General features: G+C 38.9%; 1 protein-coding gene across 8 annotated transcripts in view; it reads right to left on the reverse strand.

Annotated features, from left to right (window-relative positions):
* LOC138751570 (sodium bicarbonate cotransporter 3-like) overlaps positions 1-20489 on the reverse strand; it is a 277417-nt gene that overhangs the window by 138023 nt on the left and 118905 nt on the right. For all 8 annotated transcript variants that reach the window (XM_069914014.1, XM_069914011.1, XM_069914018.1 and 5 more), the window contains 2 exons: positions 19378-19516; positions 14466-14626 (listed from right to left, as the gene is read on the reverse strand). In XM_069914014.1, the coding sequence (XP_069770115.1) occupies positions 14466-14626; positions 19378-19516 (300 nt within the window). The remainder of the gene's footprint in view (positions 1-14465; positions 14627-19377; positions 19517-20489) is intronic.

The raw sequence follows: 20489 nt of genomic DNA on the forward strand, positions 1-20489 counted from the left end.
TTTCATTTGAACAGTGCAAAAGACTAAAGACAAATTAAAATGACAAAAAGATGGAAGTGATAAGCAACTGGAAGTTCGGGGTCACCTTGAAATCTAAATGGAAATGTTCTGCAAATATGTCATCTAATCTACATTTAATATTTTCCCAATGCAGAGTAAACCACATTGTGAACACCAAATGTTGTTTAGGGGTAATTCAGCTGTCAAAGCATTCTCATCAATCCTATTTTCCAATTTATAACCTATTCTCCCTCATATGCCCATCTACTTTCCCCAATTATTCTACCATGTACTCGAGGGATAATTTACAGAGGCAATTTACCAACCAACCATTGTTGAGAAATGGAATGTAACATGAATTCTTGAGGAAACCCATGCAATTAACCAATTCCACACATTGAGGAATTAGGAACAAATGTGAGGGAAAAGGTACAAGTGAATTGTTGCCTCATTTGCAGGAAATGTTTCTGTCACTGGATGGTGGAAAAGGAAGAGGAAAAAGATGTAGTGTTACTTTTCCGATAGTTACTCAGAAAGATAACAATTGTAAGGGGACAGGGTGCAGTTGAGAGGAAAAGAGAACCCAGGAATCGTGGAAGAAACAGGACTTTGGAAAAGAGGGCAAGGCATATCTGCTGGTGAAATTACATTGAATGTTATGGAAATTTTACATTTTTTAATTTGTATTTTCAAATTTGGAGATTCAGCATGTTAACAGGCCTTTTTGGCCCACGAGCCAGTGCTGCCCAATCACACACCCAATTGACCCAGTACGTTTTAGAGGATGGGAGGAAACCATAGCCCCAGGGAAAACCCAAGCAGACATGGGGAGAACATACAAATCCCTTGCAAAAACCACGGGAATCAAGCCACAGCCCCTATTGCTGGCACTGTAAACGCGTTGCGCTACACTAACCGTGCTTTTTGCAAGTTATCTGTGGCATTGGGAAAAGTGAGATCAAGAAAAGCATTCTTGTTCTGGGAGCTGCAGAGAAATTAAATCAAAAATGCAGGAAATGGAGCCGACATAGTTGAGAGCTCTATGTAATCATAGTAAACTGAAAAAGCATTGGTATGGATGGTGTTGTCATCAGAACAGATGTAATGAAGGCAGAAAAATTGAAAGGATGAAATGGCGCAACACACATACTGCTAGAGGAACTTAGCAGGTCAGACAGCATCCATTGACAGTCAACAGTTCATGTTGAAGGGGCATGGCCAAGCTAATAAACTGAGCAGGTGTTTTGAAAGAGTTCTCCACAAAAAGTATGAAAAAGATGGTTTAAAAGCTAAAAAAAACCCCAGAATTTTATCATCAAAAATGGATAAAACAAGTACTAAATGACCATGGCAACCAAAAACAGAAGTAACAGCTCAGCCAAGAACATCGAGTGAAAGCCTGATGAGGAGTGACTCAGCAGGGGGCTTGGCACCGGCTGAAATCAGCAGAGCTGGGGAGTCGGCCTAAGATGTAGCCACCATCCTTGAACACAATGGAACCCTTATGCAGTCATTTTATGAGTATGGAATCAGCAATGAAAGATATATCAAAGAAGGTCATGGAAATTAAAAAGTTATGGAAGACTTGAATGAATAAATGACTCATTAAGAGGCGGAGTTGGAAAAAAAACAAAAGACAGGCACTGGAAGAAAAAACAAAAATACGGGACACAGAAAAGAAAGGACTGATAGACAAGATCGACCATATGGAAAATCTTAGCAGAGATAACAATGTAAGAATCATTGGAATGAGAGAAGGAATAGAGAAAAAATGCGGTGAGTTTCTTTGAAACATGGATTCCACAAATGCTGGGACAAAATAAGTTAAATGCAAAGCTGCAAGGTGAAAGGGCTCATCGGACCCTCGGACCCAGAAGAATCGGCGAACATCAACCACTACCAGTCCTGGTAAGACTTTTAAGTTACCAGGAAAGAGATGCGATCTTGGGAGCAGCATATGAATATTCAAAAAATAATAATGGCCCATTAGTGGTGAACAATGCAAAAGTAATGTTTTTCCAGGATTTCAGCCCTGCCTTGGTCAAACAAAGGAATTTGACAAGGTAAAGAGACAACTGCGATCTAAAAACTTTAAATATTCAATGATTTATCCAGCAATGCTGAGTGTGGATGTCTCAGAAGGTAATTGACGAATTTTCAAGAATTAAGAAGTGAAAGAATTTCTAAGAAAGTTATGAAAAGATTAAAGTCATCAACTGAAAGGACTGAAAAGACCATTTCAAAACTGGACTAACTGAAAGATGCATCTTCTTATTTATACTAATATACTGAGCCATCTTGTTTTCACTGTTAAAAGAAAAAAAACATTGCTTTATATGGATCACTCTGAAAAGACAAAGGTGGGTAAGGAAAGCAGCAAGATGGAAACTCTGACTTGGGAGGGAAAGATGGTGCTGGGAGAGGAGCGATTTTAAAATATGGCGCCAAAGGGAGGATTTCTTCTGAAGAAGAAGAACCCAAGGGCTTTTATTGTGGGCTTCTGAATATTATTGTCAACATCACCATCAGAGATAGGGATGTGTATGTGTTTCTTAAAGAGGAAATGTATGTGTTGGAAATGTCTTTTAATAGGAAATGTTACGACAGCATTTAAAAAATTGGGATGATATTATTGTTATGCAATATTTGTATGAAAACTGGTATGGATAAAACATTAAAGCTTATTAGTTTTAATATTAATGGGATAAACGAGTCAATGAAGAGGAAAAAGGACTTGGCATAATAAAAAAAATTAAAAGTGGATATGATATTTTTGAAGGAAACACATCTTACCAAATTGGAACATGATAAATTAAAAAGAGGATGTTTGGGACAAATAATATCATCTTCCTTTGGTTCAAAGGCAAGAGGGGTGGCTATTCAAAGTACATTTGCTCTAGTGCACATTACAATGACACTAAAGGGTGCCATTTGACCCATCAAGTCAATGCTAACTCCCAGCAGAGGAAACTCATCAATGTCATTCTTATTTCCTGTAGCCTTTTAAACATCCTCTCTCCCACAACCCTGTCAACTCTGATTCTTATTGCCACATACCCAAACTGAGGGGTCAGCAGCTTGTTGATTGATCAAACTGGAAGGTATGTAATGGCACACGGTAAAATTTATGGAGAAGCATGGAGATTTCTGAATATTTATGCCCCAAATTATGATGACGGACTGCTGACATGACCACCTTTATGCCCATGGAAAAAATCAGAATAAATATGGCACTTTTGTAAAGGTCTAGCAGCAATACCTGGACCACATAGAGTTTAAAAGTAACTATTATAACTAAAAAAAACTTAGTTTACCCAACTGTACTCTCATGGATCTGTATGTCTGGAAGGGAGGAGGGAGGGACTGTTTTGTTTTTGTTTGTTGATTTGTGAGAAAAGGTTTAATATATATATTTAAAATGTTGCTATGTATAATTTTTTTTAAAGTAAAATATTTAAAAAAAAATTCATCCTGAAAACCCTTCATGCCTGGGAATAAATAGGACAAAAAAACAGATTAAAAGGGTGGAGCATAAGATGAAAAAGAGTGGAGAAAAACTTCTTCAGGGTTGATATACCTCAGAGACTTCATATGGAGTAACAAAACAGAGGCAAGCAAGATGCTGAGAACTGGCACCACACACAACATGCTAAATGTGACAGCTGCAGTCAAAATTGCTGCTACATTCTATGGCCTTACAATAAATGTCACTAATCCATCCCAAGGTAGATACAGAAAACTCAAAAAGGAGGAGGGGGTGCCTACATGAAAATGACAGCAGGGTGGAAATTGGTGGCAAACGTTTAAATTCTTAATTGAAAGCAGGATGTTACTCCTGCCATCAATAAAACAGTAGAATAAAAATAGTAGAATTGGAACATATTACACACATATTACACACAAAGGCAGACTGAACAAGCAGGGATTCTTAACCACAACCATTTCAGTACCATATTTCTACCTGCAATCCTTCTAGACCCAGCCAGATTTTTCCTGTAACAATTTCAGATAACCAGGCACTCCATCTTAATCAGAAGAAATAACTAGTTCTAAAGCTGTCATCAAGGAGTCACATCTGATTTTGCATTTCCACAGATGATGCCTTACCTATTGAGCTTTTCCCACATACTCGTATTTCAGATTTTCAGCAATTGCAATGTTCTAAATCTTGACTCCAATTGTTTCCCCTCTCTCTTTCTCTTGTTCTTATTCATCAGCACATGGAATTATGATATTGTTGCAACCACATAAACATGGTTGAGAAAAGGCAAGGACTGGCAACTAACAGTTTTGGTATACAGAAGTTTCATACCTGAAAGAGCAGTTACACAAGAGAAGGGGATGTTGCACTGGTATCCAGGGAGTGCTCTATGGCAGTAGTCAGGAAGGATATCCTGCAGGGCTCAGTAAATGAGCTATATGGATACAACTTAGAAATAAGAAAGAGGATATCACCTTTTTGGGATTACTAGTACAAGTCTCCCAATAATCAGTCAAAATTAGAAGAACATGTACAGCTTGGTGTAAAAGCCATAGGGTTGTTGTGGTGGTGAGGGATTTTAATTTTCCCATTATTTTGTGAGATTGCCAGAGTATAAGGAGCTTTGATAGTTTTTTTAATTATATACAACGTACAGAGAGTTCTACTGGGGAAGGACTGGCTGCACTCAACCTTGGATTAGGGAAAGAGTTTGGGCAAGTCAAGGAAATGTCCATGTGTAACGGCACTGATTTACCATAGCTTACAAACAAATAAAGAATACACTCACTAGTTTCTTTCAGCATACCATGAAGTCGACTTTCTTTTTATTATTCACTGGACACAACATTGCACTTTTCAACTCCCCAAACACCACCCAGCTAAGCTCCTCTAACTTTCTCATTGGCTCACTGCCACATGGGTGATCCTGACCCTCTCACTCTCCTCCTCCTGCATCTGAGATTCATCACCCTGTACTGACGCTTAACACATCCATGCATGTACACTATTACCCCCGCGTGTTGCATCACTTACATCATGGTGGCAGTCAGCACCCACTCGACAAAGGTAAGTACACAACTGCGACAGCCCACAGCCCCCACCCCACCCCCCCTTACATGGACCAACCCTTTGAGAAACAGAGACAATAATTCATTCAGTTTTACAAGAGTCATAGAACAGTACAAGAACAGGTCCCTCAGCTCATGTGTCTGTGCCAAACATGATGTCCAAATGAAAACTCTGCTGCTTGCACCTGATAGATATCCCTTCATATCCATCTGTCTATTTAGAAACCTCTTAAATGCAACTACTGTATCTACTTCCACCACTACTCCTGGGAGCATATTCAAGGTAGAATATTTGCCCTGTGTATCTCCCTTAAATTTGGATCCCCTCACCTTAAACATATGTCCTCTACTGTGTGACACTTTTGTCTGGGAAAAAATTCTGACTGCCCATCCCATCAATACCTCCCATGATTTTATACATCTCTACTAGGTCTCCCTTCAGCCTCCTGTGCTCCAGAGCAAACAATCCAACTTTGTTCCGATATGTATATTGCAAACAATAAGACAGAAAGGGAAAGTGTGGGGGACAGAAATATCTATGTGGGGAGCCAGAGGATATGTCAGGTGCTAAACAAATAACTAAAAGAAATTAGTATTAACCATGAAAAAAGGTATGGGGGATGGATATTCTGCATCAAGGTATTAGCGCATAATCTGGGTGAATAAACCTTCAGTGTTGGACAGGACCTATCCCAGGATGCTATGGAAAGCAAGGGAAGAGACTGCTGAAGCTATAAGGGAGATTATTACACCTTTGTTAGTATTAGGACACATACCAAATGATTGGTGGATAGAAAATGAAAAGGGGAGAAGGAGTATGCCAGAAAGTGTAGCACAGCAGTTGGGAAATTATTTGGAAAACAAAAGAATTAAGGAACAGTATTTATGACACATACCAAATGATTGGTATTAGGACACATACCAAATGATTGGTGGATAGAAAATGAAAAGGGGAGAAGGAGTGTGCCAGAAAGTGTAGCACAGCAGTTGGGAAATTATTTGGAAAACAAAAGAATTAAGGAACAGTATTTATGATCACTTGGAAAAGCAAAGACTAATTAGAAGGTGCATGGTCTTGTGAAGAGGAAATCCTATCTCACAAATTTGACTGTTTTATTTGCAGATGTAACAAAGAAAATTGATCAGGTTGGGCGATAGATGTGGATTACATTAACTTCAGCAAGGGATTTAACAAGGTCTCACTCAGTAGGCTGGTTCAGAAGGTTAAAGCACATGGAATACAAGGTGTGTTGGCGAAATGAATTCAAAATTGGCTTGGCAGAAGGAGACAGGGCAGTAGTGGAGAGCTGCTTTTCTTGCTGGAAGTCTGCAACCAGAGGTATGCCAGGGATTAGTGGTGGAACCTTTCTTGTTTGTATGTGTATGAAAATTAGGTGATCTGTGTCTGCTGATAAAACGAAAATTAGTAGTCATATATAATGAAGAAAGTTGTCTAAAAGCAAAGGGCCTTAGATAGAATCTTAAGGCAGAGAAACAAACTGTAAATTGGTCCCATTTATCTGCATATGGCCTACATCCCTCTGAACCTTTCCTATCCATGTACGTCCAAATGCCTTTCCAACGTTATTATTGTACTTACGAGCTGGCAGAGTCCGCAAGCATCGAATTCATGCTGCTGAAGACCCAACTGCGCTGGGTGGGTCACGTCTCCAGAACGGAGGACCATGTCTTCCCAAGATCGTGTTCTATGGCGAGCTCTCCACTGGCCACCAAGACGGAGGTGCACCAGAGAAAAGATACAAGGACTGCTTAAAGAAATCTCTTGGTGCCTGCCACATTGACCACCGCCAGTGGGCTGATATCGCCTCAAACCGTGCATCTTGGCGCCTCACAGTTCGGCGGGCAGCAACCTCCTTTGAAGAAGACCGCAGAGCCCACCTCACTGACAAAAGACAAAGGGGGAAAAACCCAACACCCAACCCCAACCCACCAATTTTCCCTTGTAACCGCTGCCACAGTTCATTCCATGTATCCATGACACTTTGTAAGAAAAAAGTGTCCCTCACTTCCTTTTAAATCCTACTCCTCTCACTTTAAATCTATGCTGTTTAGTTTTAGACTTCTTTCCTCTGGGAAAATGATGATGACTATTCATCTTATTTATGCCCCTCATGTTTTTTCAAATAAAACTCAGATTCCCTTCACCTTCTTATTCTCCAGACAGAAATGTCCCAGGCTCTCCCTACAATTCAAGCCCTCATCCCAGTAACATTCTTGTGAATCTTCTCTGCATCCTTTCCACCTTCATATCTTTCCAACAGCTGGGTGACTAGAACAGAGCACAATATTTCAAGTGTGGTCTAACCATATCTTGCACACTACGCCAATGCTAATGAAACCCAATGTCCTATATGCTTTTTTTTTTTAGCCAGCTTATCTACCTGTGCAGTTATCTTTTGGGATTTATGGACTTTATATCAAAGTCCCTTTATTCCTCCCCTTTAGGACCCTATTATTCATGGTACAGGTCTTACCCTTATTAAACCTCTGAAATGCTTAACCTTGTCCTTAATTTACCAGCTGACCAATATTGCTTAGCAACCCAAAATCATCTACTTGGAAACAAAACCATCACTAATATTTATGTCGTCTGCAAACTAACTCATCATAACTCCTACATTAATTCCCAATCATTAATACATATAACAAACAGTAAGGATTCCAGCACCAATCATTATGGCTTACGACTAGCTATAGGCTTCCAATCACATTTCTGCCATCTGCAAATGAATCAAGTTCAAGGGATTTAGGTATTTTAATATGTAAATTACAGGAAGCTGGCAAGCAAATGTAACGAAGAACAAGAAGGCAAACAGCACATTGTTCTTTATTATGAAGGAGCTGGATTAAGGATTATGAGAAAATGGCATAGCCATAATAATATTGAATGGCAAGGCAGACTCAAAGCACCTAGTGACCTGCTCCTGTTCCAATTTTTTTGTCTTCCAGTGTGCCTCCAATTACCGAACCAATTTTGGATCTAATTTGCCAACTTGCCTTGCATGATACAAGCTCTATCCTTTTCAATTACCCTCCATGTGAGAACTTGTCAAAGGTTTTTGTGAAGTTCATGAATCTCAATATATTCTGCTGCTTTTTCCAAAATGAAAACAGAAACAAATAGACAAGATTTCCCACCGACAAAGCCAGGCTTCAACAACTATCTTTACAAATATAGATTTTTTTCTATTCCAATTACTTCCTTGCCACTTATATCAAAGTCTGCAGCCTTAAATACAACCCCTTTGTGCTGCAACCTGACCTGAGTATTCTCAGCACTTTCAGTTTTTAATTTAGATCAAACCACCATTCCCTCTATATTTGTGCTGCACCTGAAATGGAGAGGGACCGATATCCTGGTGGGTAGGTTTGCTCGAGTTGTTGGGAAGAGTTTAAACTAATTTAACAGGGGGATGGGAACAAAAATGTGAGTGCAGAGAATAGGGCAGATGGTGGAAAGGATGATGTTATGTGTTGTGGGATTTTGAGGAAGGACAGGCAGGGGAGGAGTCATAAATGTAGTCATTTGGAGGGTTTGAAGTGTGTCTATTTCAATGCAAGGAGTATTAGGAATAAAAAAAGATGAACATAAAGATGGATCAGTACATAGAGTTATGATGTTGTGGCCATTACAAGGACTGATGATGCAAGGACTGGATTGTCCTGTGTTCAGATGTTTTAAAAGGGATAGCATAGGTGGTAAAATGGTGGGGGGGGGGGAAGAAGTAGCATTACTGGTCACAGCTGCAGAAAGGGAGGATACTGTAGAGGAATACTGAGTTGGTGTGGGTGGAAGTCAGAAATAGGAAAGGAGCAATTACTGTATTGGCAGTCGTCTATAGGTCCCCAACTAGTCTTCAGAACACTGACGCACAAATTAGTGGGCAGATTTTGGAATGGAGCAGAAATAACAAGGTTTTTGTTATGGAAGTCTTCTACTTCCCAAATACTGACCAGCACCTCCTTACTGCAAGAGGGATAGATGGGGCAGAATTTGTCACATGTGTGCAAGGATTCCTAACATAGTAAGTGGACCAGCCGACTAGAGGAGAGGCCGTACAGAATCTAGATCTTGATAATGAACCTGGTGACGTGACAGACCTCTCAGTGGGGAAACATTTCAGTGAAAGCAACCACAACTCCTGAGCTTTAGCATAGCTATGGATAATGCTGAAAGCAGACAAAATGGTAAAGTGTTTAATTGGGGAAGGGGTAATTACAAAGGGATGAGGCAAGAACAAGTGAGAGTAAATGGGAAACAGATGTTCTCGGGAGAAAGCACAGAAATAATGTGGAGGATGTTTAGGGACCACTTGTGTGCGATTCTGGATAGGTTTGTTCCAGTGCGATGAAAAGATGGTAGACAAAACAAGTGAGGCAGCTGGTTAAGAGGAAGAAGAAAGCATACATTAGATTGAGAAAGCAAAAAACAGGAAGGGCTCATGAGAATTTATGGTAGCCAGGAAGAAACTTAAGAAAGGACCTAGAAGAGCTAGAAGCAGGCATGAGAAGCCCTTGGCAAGTCAGATTGAAGAAATCCATAAGGTGTTCAATACGTACATGAAGATCAAAAGGATAATTAAGGAGACTGAAGGTAGGGGTGCTTAAGGATAAAGGAGGCAACATGTGCCTGCAGGCAGAGGAGGTTGGGGAGGTCCTAAATGAATACTTTGTTTCAGTATTCATCAGAGAAGAGGATCTTAGTCAAGGTGAGGTCAGATTAGAACAAGCTTATGTCCTAGTCCATGTTGAGATTAATAAAGAGGAAGTGCTGAATCATCTTAAAATCATTAGGATTGAAAGGTCTCCGGGACCGGATGAGATATTCACCAGTTTACTATGGGAAGGGAGGGAAGAGATTTCCTGGGCTCTGGCAATGATTTTTGGACCCTCCTTGGCCATAGAGAAGGTGCCAGAGGATTGGAGAATGGCAAATGTGATCCCCTTGTTTAAAAAACATTAATGGAAGAATCCTGGGAATGATAGACCAGTGAGTCTTACATCAGTGGTGGGCAAACTATTGGAGAGGATTCTTAAGGATTCTTCTGAGCATTTAGAGAGGTACAGTCTTCACAGGAATAGTCAGTAGCTTTGTGAAGGGAAGGTCATGCCTCTCGAGCTTAATTGAGTTTTTTGAGGAGGTAAAAAAGGAAATTGATGAAGGTAGGGTAATACATGTGGTATATATGTATTGTAGTAAGATATTTGATAACGGTCCCCCATGAGAGATTTGTTCAGAAAGTCATGAGGCTTGGGATCCATGGAACCTTGGCTGTGTGGATTCAGAACTGGCTTGCCTGTAGAAAGCAAAGTAGGAGTGGATGGAAAGAATTCTGCCTGGAGGTTAGGGATCTGTTCTGGGACCCCTGCTCTTTGTGATTTTTATAAATGACCTGGACAAAGATGTAGAGGAATGACTCAGTAAGTTTGAAGAGGAAAGGAAGGTTAAAAGGGTTGTGGATAGTGTAGAAGGTTACATAGGAACATAGGAAGTAGAAACAGGAGTAGGCTAAAAATGGCCCATCGAGCCTGCTCCGCCATTCAATATGATCATGGCTGATCTAATTTATGACCTAACTCCACCTACCTGCCTTCTCCCCATATCCCCTAATTCCTCTATCATGTAAAAATTTATCTAACCGAATTTTAAATATGTTTAATGAGGCAGCCTCAACCACTTCCCTGGTTAGAGAATTCCAAACATTCACTACTCTCTGGGAAAAACTATTTTTCCTCATCTCTGTCCTAAATCTACTCCCCCAAATCTTGAGACTGTGTCCTCTCGTTTTAGTTTCCCCAGCCAGCTCAAAAAACCTTCCTACATCTATCCTATCCATACCCTTCATAATCCTATATGTTTCTATAAGATCTCCTCTCATTCTTCTGAACTCGAGCGAATACAATCCTAGATGATTTAATCTTTCATCATAAGTCAACCCCTTCGTCCCAGGGATCAACCTAGTAAACCTCCTCTGGACCATCTTCAAAGCCAGTATATCCTTCCTCAAATATGGAGATCAGAACTGGACACAGTACTCCAGGTGTGGTCTCACCAGTACCTTATACAGTTGCAACATTACCTCCTTACTCCTGAATTCAATTCCTCTAGCGATGAAGGCCAACATTCCATTTGCCTTCTTAATAACCTGCTGCACCTGCAACCTAACTTTTTGCGATTCATGCACAAGCACTCCCAAGTCCCTCTGCACAACAGCATGCTGTAGTTTTTCACCCTTTAAATAATATTCAGCTCTTTTATTTTTCTTGCCAAAGTGGATAACCTCACACTTACTAACATTGTACTCCATCTGCCAGACCTTTGCCCACTCATCCAGCTTAACTATATCCCTCTGCAGACTCTCCACATCCTCATTACAATTTGCTCTTCCATTTAATTTGGTGTCATCCGCAAAATTGGCCACACCACATTTTGTCCCCTCCTCCAAGTCATCAATGTAAATGAACAGTTGTGGGCCTAACACTGACCCCTGTGGCACCCCACTTACCACTCTCTGCCAACCTGAAAAACTCCCATTTATCCTGACTCTCTGCTTCCTGTCAGACACCCAATTTTCAATCCAGGCCAATAGACTTCCCTGGACTCCACTTTCCTGTAACTTACTGAGAAGTCTCTTGTGCAGCACCTTATCAAACGCTTTCTGGAAATCCAAATATACAACATCAACCTGTTCCCCTCTATCCACCGCATCCATTATATCCTCAAAGAATCCTAACAAGTTTGTCAAACGAGATCTTCCCTTTCTAAAACCATGCTGTGTCTGCCTGATTGAACCCTTACATTCCAAAAGTTTCACTATTTCATCTTTAATGACGATTTAAGCATTTTTCCAACCACAGACGTCAAGCTGATTGGCCGATAATTTCCAGTCTTCTGCCTACATCCCTTCTTAAAAAGTGGCGTGACATTTGCTGTCTTCCAGTCTGCCGGGACCAGCCCAGAATCCAAGGAATTTTGGTATATGACCACCAATGCATCAACTATAACTTCTGCCATTTCCTTCAGAACCCATGAATGCATATCATCAGGACCAGGTGATTTGTCTGGCTTTAGTCCCATTAGTTTCTCCATCACTACTTCCTTTGAAACAACTATTTTATCAAGGCCCTCCCCAACATTCGCATCCTTAACTCCGCACTTGGGCATGCTGGAAGTGTCTTCCACCGTGAAGACTGACACAAAATATTTGTTTAATGTCTTGGCCATTTCCTCATTTTTTGCTACCAGTTTTCCTTTCTCATCCTCCAAGGGTCCTATGTTAACTCTGGCCACCCTCTTCCGTTTTATATATTTATAAAATTTTTTGCTTTCTGTTTTTATATTTTGTGCCAATTTACTTTCATAATCCTTTTTTCCCATTTCTTATTACCCGCTTTGTAACCCCTTGTTGTCTCTTAAAGTTTTCCCAATCTTCCAGTTTCCCACTGCTCTTTGCAGCTTTGTACACCTGGGCCTTCAATTTTATACTCTCCTTTATTTCCTTTGTTAACCACGATTGATTTTTCCCTCCCTTGCTGCCCTTTTTCCTGACTGGAATATATTTTTGTTGAGCATTACAAAATATTTCTTTGAAAATCTTCCACTGTTCCTCAACTATTTCATCAATTAGCCTGTGCTCCCAGTCCACTCTGCCCAATTCTTCCCTCATCCTATGGTAGTCACCCCTGTTTAAGCATAATATATTAGTTTTAGATCTAACTATTTCCCCTTCCATCTGAATGAGAAATTCAATCATACTATGATCACTATTTCCCAGATGTTCTCTGACTATTACATCATTTACTCTACCTATCTCATTGCACAACACTAGATCCAGGAGAGCATTTTCTCTTTTGGGTTCCATAACATGCTGCTCAAGAAAGCTATCGCAGATGCATTCTATGAAGTCCTCTTCCAGACTCCCACGACCAACTTGATTTTCCCAATCTATGTGGAAGTTAAAGTCCCCCATGACGACTGCCGTATCATTATTACATGCCTCACTTATAACATAACAATTAACATAACAATTTACAGCACGGAAACAGGCCATTAGGCCCTTCTAGTCCGCACCGAACCAAACACCCCTCTCTATTTATTTCCTGTGCCACTAAACTATTGTTATATGGTTAACATAGGTTACAAATGGATTTAGACAGGATACAGAGTTGGGCAGAAAAGTGGCAATGGAGTTAAATCCTGGTAAATATGCATTCTGGAAAGTCAAACTTGAAGGCAGATTCAGTGATTAATGGTAGGATACTTAACAATGTGGAAGAACAGAGGGATCTTGAGGTCTAAATCCATAGATCTCTCAAAATTGCTATGCAGATTGATAGGATAATATGCTGGATTTCATTAGTACGGGAATTGTGTCCAGGAGTGGTCTGGTGAGGCCAGACTTAGAATATTGTGTTCAGTTCTGGTCACCTCATTACAGGAAGTATGTGGAAGTGTAGAGGAGATTTATCAAGATGTTGCCTAGATTGGAAAACAAGTCTTATGAGACAAGGTTAGCAGACCTGGAACTTTTCTCTTTGGAATGTAGAAGGATGAGAGGAGACTTGATAGAGGTCTACAAGATTATGAGAGGCATAAATAAGGTAGACAGCCAGCAACTTTTTCCCAGGGCGGGAGTAGCAAACACAAGAGGACATCAGTGCAAAGTGAAGGGAGGTTTAGAGGAGACATATGGGGTAATTTTTTTTTAAAAACACAAGAGTTTTGGGTGCCTATAATATATTGCCAGGTGGTGGTGAATGCTACAACAACAGGGGTATTTAACAGACTTTTAGACAGATACATGGGTGAAAGAAAAGTAGAGGGTATGAGGTAAGAAGAGTTTAGTTTTTTATAACATCATGAGCCAAAAGGCCTGTACTGCGCTGTAATGTTCCATTCTATTCTCTTTTTCAGATAAAGGGCAAGTAAATGCTTTCGTCAGTTAGGGATAAGTAACTGAAATTTATGAGAACTCTTCAAAGTAGCCCACAAAATTTATAATTCTACTCTTCTGAAGAAATGTCAAGGAATAAATTTAATACAGACATAGGAGAGAATAATTAAGCCCATAGTTTCATATTATGCATTTCATTTATGGCAATTTAAACTCTGGTACATTAAACCTGGAAGCTCTTAATTGCTGAATTAACAGACACACCCTATTAATTTATGTCTTGATAAAATGACATAATCCGTTGGAAAATGGTTTCAATTAGACTAACATCAACGGCACATTTCAGAGCTACACTTCATAAAACATACATAACTATCATTTGAAAGTTCATGATTTTAGAAAGCTTATTTTAATTTTAATGAGTTTACTAAAGCATTACGCCAACTGCGCACAAAAGAAGAAAAGTAAAATTGAATACATAGCATCTGTAATTGTACAAACCTGCTATTTCTTCTGTGTTATTTGCTCTCATGTCCAGCATGACTGTTCCATTTAAAATGCAGCTTCTCAACTCAAACAGACTATGTAAAGAGAGGGTAGCTACATACGGTTTACTCCATCGCTCCCCTCCATCTTCCACATCCTCCTCAAATTTCAGCCATCTGAGATGAAAAGCAAGTTAATATAACCATATTTAGTACTGAATTATATGTCAGATTTCTATGGCATGGTAAGAAGATACTCAAAAAACAGCTAGTTTGAGTATTTCCTTGAAAGAGCAAATTAAAACAAGTTTACGATTAAAATAATGCAGTTAGACTTTATCTTATAAAAGGCAGAAGAAGAATGTTTGAATTATTAAAGAACACGAGATAGCAGATGCTGGAATCTGGGGCAACACGCAATCTGCTTGAGGAACTCAGCAGGAGAAAAAAGACCTGTTAACATTGTGGGCTGGAACCCTTCATCAGTCTTAATATTGTTTCTAAATCATAGTTACTTTTGGTATAGAATGAGCTTAAAGGAATTCATGTAGGAATGGACTTGCAATATTCAATCGACTGGTTAACCTTCGATTTTTCTTACAAGTTTCGGGAGTCATGTCTCCATTATTCTACTTTTGTGCTCTATTATGTCCTATAATTGGTACAAATATATGCTTTATGAATAAAGGTCTACAGTCAGATACTGGAAAAGTGAAGATAAAAGGCAGGTCCCTGGCAGTGCTGTTAAATATAACACCAGATGGATGCTCTGTCCTCACTTTTGATACATGCAGGGCGTTACAATTGAGAAATGCTGCGACAATAGACTACTGTCATCATTGCATACAAATGAATACCTGTGTTACGGTAGATGCTTCTTTTAAAGTGGCTTAAATGAGAATCTTTTATGTAATGTCACTTAAATATCATATAATATCATATAATCTTGGATGAATAACTGAAAGACTTCAAGATATAAATGTGGTGGATATTCAAAAAACTAAATGCTGAAAATGCTGAGTAGATCAAAAGAGTCGATCCCCCCCCCCCCCCCCCCACCCACTGTCCCAGGTCAGTAACCTTACATTAGCATTCTCAACCCAACCTGGTAAATCTGCTTCTCTCGCCAAAGATGCTGTCTGACCTGCAAAGTATTTTTTCAGTTTCCTTTCAGAGTTCTTGCTTTACTTTGCCTTTGGCCTTGAATTTTGTTCTCACAGCTCAGGGAAACTAATATGTAGTTTAAAACAGGCTTAACTTGGAGCAGAGAAATGCAAGATCAGCAAGTACTGAAATCCCGAATGAACAAAGTAAAGATGGAGGAGGTCAACAGGTCCATGGAAAGAAATAGTCTACAGGGTCACAACCTGAAATGTTGACTGACCATTTCTATCCATAAACGCTGCCTAACCCACTTAGTTCTTCTAGCTTCTCTTAGCTCATTTGGAGCAGAGCGACACCATACAAAATTCCAGAACTATAAACTGGTTTGAGAAATGTATTTCCCTACCTTTCCAGCAGCCCTTTCATAACAAACAATTTTCGGGAGTAAATTTCTGACATTAACAATAATAAAATTTGAAAAATTTTTCCTTGGAAAGAAAAATTCAACATCAGCACTCCAAATTTAACTAATTCTACTTCCAACAAAACCATGCTTTTCAAAAGGCCCCATACTCAGTTTGCATTTCCTATTCTTATTGAGATTTGTGACTTCCTGTGACCTCAAATACACAGCTAGACTTCCATGCCCGTGAAGGTCAAGGTCAAGATCATACTTTCTCTCAAGTTCATTCCAGGATTATTTCATATCAATATTAGTCATCGGTTCTGCAATCTCCTGCCAAGAGTGTGTTACCCCATACACAAAAATATCTCTTTTTGCATTTAAGTTCTCCGCAACCTATTAAGGACCCTCTTGGTCTATGGAAGCATTCCTCCTTGAGAAGCAGCAATTCAAGTAGTTTGAAGAATGCATCAGGGCTGGATGACGAGTTTAAGGATGCGCATCAGGGCTGGCTGACGAGTTTAAGGATGAGAAGGCAAGTGGTAGGAACAGCGAGATCTTGCATCAAGATCGATAGAGTAGCGCACTATATAGTGAAAATGACACTGCACAATATATTACTGGAAAACTTAACAATGCTATTGAGAACTTCTCAATTAAAAATTGTGGTCTTTATAGAAGGCTTCAGATGATCGATAAGCAGATGCACAACATTGGTTTATCTTCATTAAAAAACAGTAAAGCAATTTAACACCAACTGCTTGTCAGAAATATGAAAAACTATTTTCAGAAGGCCAGAGCAGTGGCTGAGCAACTTCATTTGCTTGAGGGTAAGAAGCAGATTAATGAGATACTTCTGAGCTAAAAAGAGGCTTTTAAGTTTGACTATTAATCAAAGAGGAATGTATTTTATGATGAATTTAAAGACCCTATTTGGGAGCATGCAGTAAGAACTGCTTTCAAGAGAAATTCTGTGACAGTTATATGGTCAGCTGAAAGACAAATTCTGTCTCAGTTTCCTTGCAGGTATTCAGAACTGAAGAAATAATGATGCAGAGTAGCAGGTTGTAACATTTGCCTGTGGATTTGTTATATATCACAAAATTAATTTCAGCTTTATTGAACAGTGGCCATATAAGATTTCAGATTTCAGATTTGCTTCCACCTTTCTCAAAAGTCAGAAGACAAATTCAGGAAAATGAACTGTGACAAAGAAAGCTGTGTGAACAGGATAAAGTTGTGAAATTATTTTAACAAGGATAATTTAAATTGGACAGAGGACCAAAACTTAACATAGGTCAAGATATACTGGATAGAATGCAAAATTATTTCTCCATTTTATCCATCTTCTTAAACTTTGCTTCCATTGCCCTACCATCATAAAACATAAACCTTTACACCATAGTACAGGCCCTTCAGCCCATGATGTTATGCCGACCTTCACAACAAACTAAACCTTCCCCTCCTCATACCCATAATCCTCTATTTTCTTACACCTATCCAAGAGTCTTTTATAAGTTCCTATTGTACCAGTCTCCACCACCATCCCTGAAAATGCCTTCCAGGTACCCACTGCTCTCTCTGTAAAAACTTACCCCTGATGTCTTCCTTAAACTTTTCTGCCTCACCGTGTACAATGTCCTCTGGTGTTTGTTAGTCTAACCCTGGGAAAAAGGCATCTTGTATACCTCTTGTATACACTTAACAAGATTAAATTCCATCTGTCAATGCTCTCAACAATTTTCATCTGATCTGCAGAAGATACTGTCATAGATTTAGAGAATCATGCAGGACCTTGTCAAACACCATAAAGTTTTTTTTAATTTTATTTATTAGTTTAAAACCACACAATAAAATGCATAATTAAAGATAATTCAAAAGAATACAAACGCCATAGAGTTTTGATCTAAATTCAATCTCAAACTTTGATTTAAATTAATTTTCATTTGCTCCTACCACACTCCTCTCCAAAGATGATGGCAAGACTAGAAGAAACATATTTTACTCAATAATAATTCTTGATAAAAGTCCAAAGAGTACTTAATATTAGTTATTGATATCAGTGAAATCACACATGACCCTGTACAATTTATTCCCCTTGAGGATCTTTAAAAAGTAATAGCGTAACAATGAAAACAAAAACAACTGCTGCACATGGTCTAGTTATAATTGGATATAGCCAAGGGAACTAATCCCATTCATTTGGATAATGAATAGCAGGTTGGTGCAAATGATCATATCAAATATGACAAAAAGGCAGAGAAAAACAAGCCTAATCTAGCTGAATGAAAGTTACAATATGGTAAATTGTAGCTTTGGCTACAGTTATTTTAGTGCAAAATCTACTGTCACTCTTGACGTGTGAATCTATGTGCAGTTGTAGGAAGAACAATGGCATTGGGAGGTAACCTTCAAGAACTTTTGAAGATTGAGGAATGAAAAGTAGGATTTTGCCAACAAATTGAAAGGGTTGAGGACAGTATCTCAGTGGAGAAAATGTTTTGGAAATATAAAAAGACAAAAATGTAGTATCAAAGGAAGTTTAGGGAAAATGGGTTCCAAAGGGAAGGAAGATGATGCTATAAATAAAATTTGTTGAAAGAGGCCAAGAACTGAGGTAGAGGAGAAATCAGTTAAAAACAGAGATTAAAAAAGACAAATTGTGCCATATGGCATATTTGATCAGGTCTGAAATGAAGTCACTTTTGAATCAGCTTCAACAACCTAATTTGTGTTGAGTAACTGATTATCTAGTCTGGTTAAATAGAGTAGGAAGATAAGATTTTTCTGACCTAGCTCTCATTAAAACAGCAAAGCAATAGTCTAACAAAGGGAAGTAATTCTTTACAAGTAACAAGTTTAACTCCTACCTTTACTTAACACATAATAAAACCCAAACAAACTGGAAGGTATTCAGCAGGATCTGAAATGTTAGCTGTTTCTCTTCCCAAACAAAGTCTGTGACCTGTTAAATATATCTAGCGTTTTCAATTTTGATTATATCTAATGACATTTAAATGGTCAGTTAGTTGAATTAAAATCAAGTTGCTAGAATGAGAGTGGACATATTTCTTGACAATAAGCTTTGAAAATAATTTTGTATATTTAATACAAATTTCTAGTGTTTCCAAATCATTTGCTGCACATTAAAATGCTTTTATTCCTAAAATCTGATGATTTAACATTTAACATTACAAAAATAGATTAAATAAAACTCCCAAGATTCTGATGAAGCAGTAAAAATTATTAGCTTGGTTACAGATAAAAGTATTTTCATTTGTGTACAATATAAAGTAGTAATAATTAATGCTTTTCTGGTCAGATTCTAAGTGTGATTGTGGAATGACAAAGTGTAAACACCATCCTAGACAAGAATTACAATAACAACCTCTTCTATTGCAATATTAGTACTGGTACTTACCGGGCAGTTTCTTTCCATTCACAATCTTCTCCATCACGGAAGCAAAGTTCATCCAGTTCTGTGAAAAGATCATGAGGCATGTGCTCCTCATCATCATCTTCTATCCCCAGGATAAACTGGACACGTTGAGATGGAGTATCTGGTTTTTTTTGATGGAAAATACAATAAAATCTGGTTTAAACTTGAGTCGACATTCTTTTAAATTTGAATAATTCTGATGACACCCAGTTGCATTCAATTCACAAAGAGCCTAAGACCGAAACATATTAAAAAAAATGTCAAATTCCAAACTATAGATCTAAGGCTTGTGTTCTAGTTAAAAGTTTTTTTTAAAAATATGGATATACAGCACAGTAACAGGCCATTTTGACCCACGTGTCTGCGCCACCCAATCAACCTACACCCCAATACGTTTCGAATGGTGGGAGGAAACCACAGCCCATGAGGAAAATCCACGCAGACAAGGGGAGAATGTACAGACAGCACGGGATTTGAACCCCGGTTCCCAATCGCTGGCATTGTAAAGGCATTCCACTAACCGCTACGTCAATCATGTCACCCCTGAAATAATTTAGAAATTCCCCTGTAGTATTTTGCAATTATACTTTCAATTTAATGCAGAGCTTCATAGGTTCTTGATTTGAAAGGGTGTCAAAGGTTATGGAGAGAAGGCAGGAAAATGCGGTAAAACATAGTACACTATAGCAGAGTGCAGGGCTTTTTGCCCTCGATGTTCTGCCGACTCATATATTCCTTTAAAAAATACCTCCCTTCCTCGTAACCCTCTATTTTTCTTCCATCTATGTGCCTGTCGAACAGTTTCTTAAATGCCCCTAATGTTTCAGCCTCCACCACCATCCTTGAACAGAGAGACCTTGGGTTGCTCAAGGTTGCTGCACAGGTTGATAGGATAATTAAGAAGCTCTTTCGAACTCAGCCTTCAAAATGCATCATCTCACACATCTGAATGGAACTCCATCTACCACAATTCTGGCCAACTCTGTAGCCTATCTATATCCTTTTGTAATCTACGACAACCTTCAGCACCATCCACAACTCCTCCAACTTTCATATCATCTGCAATCTTACTGACCCATTCTTCTACCTAGATC

Source organism: Narcine bancroftii, chromosome 1 (genome assembly GCF_036971445.1).
Source record: "Narcine bancroftii isolate sNarBan1 chromosome 1, sNarBan1.hap1, whole genome shotgun sequence".
Classification (NCBI taxonomy): Eukaryota; Metazoa; Chordata; class Chondrichthyes; order Torpediniformes; family Narcinidae; genus Narcine; species Narcine bancroftii.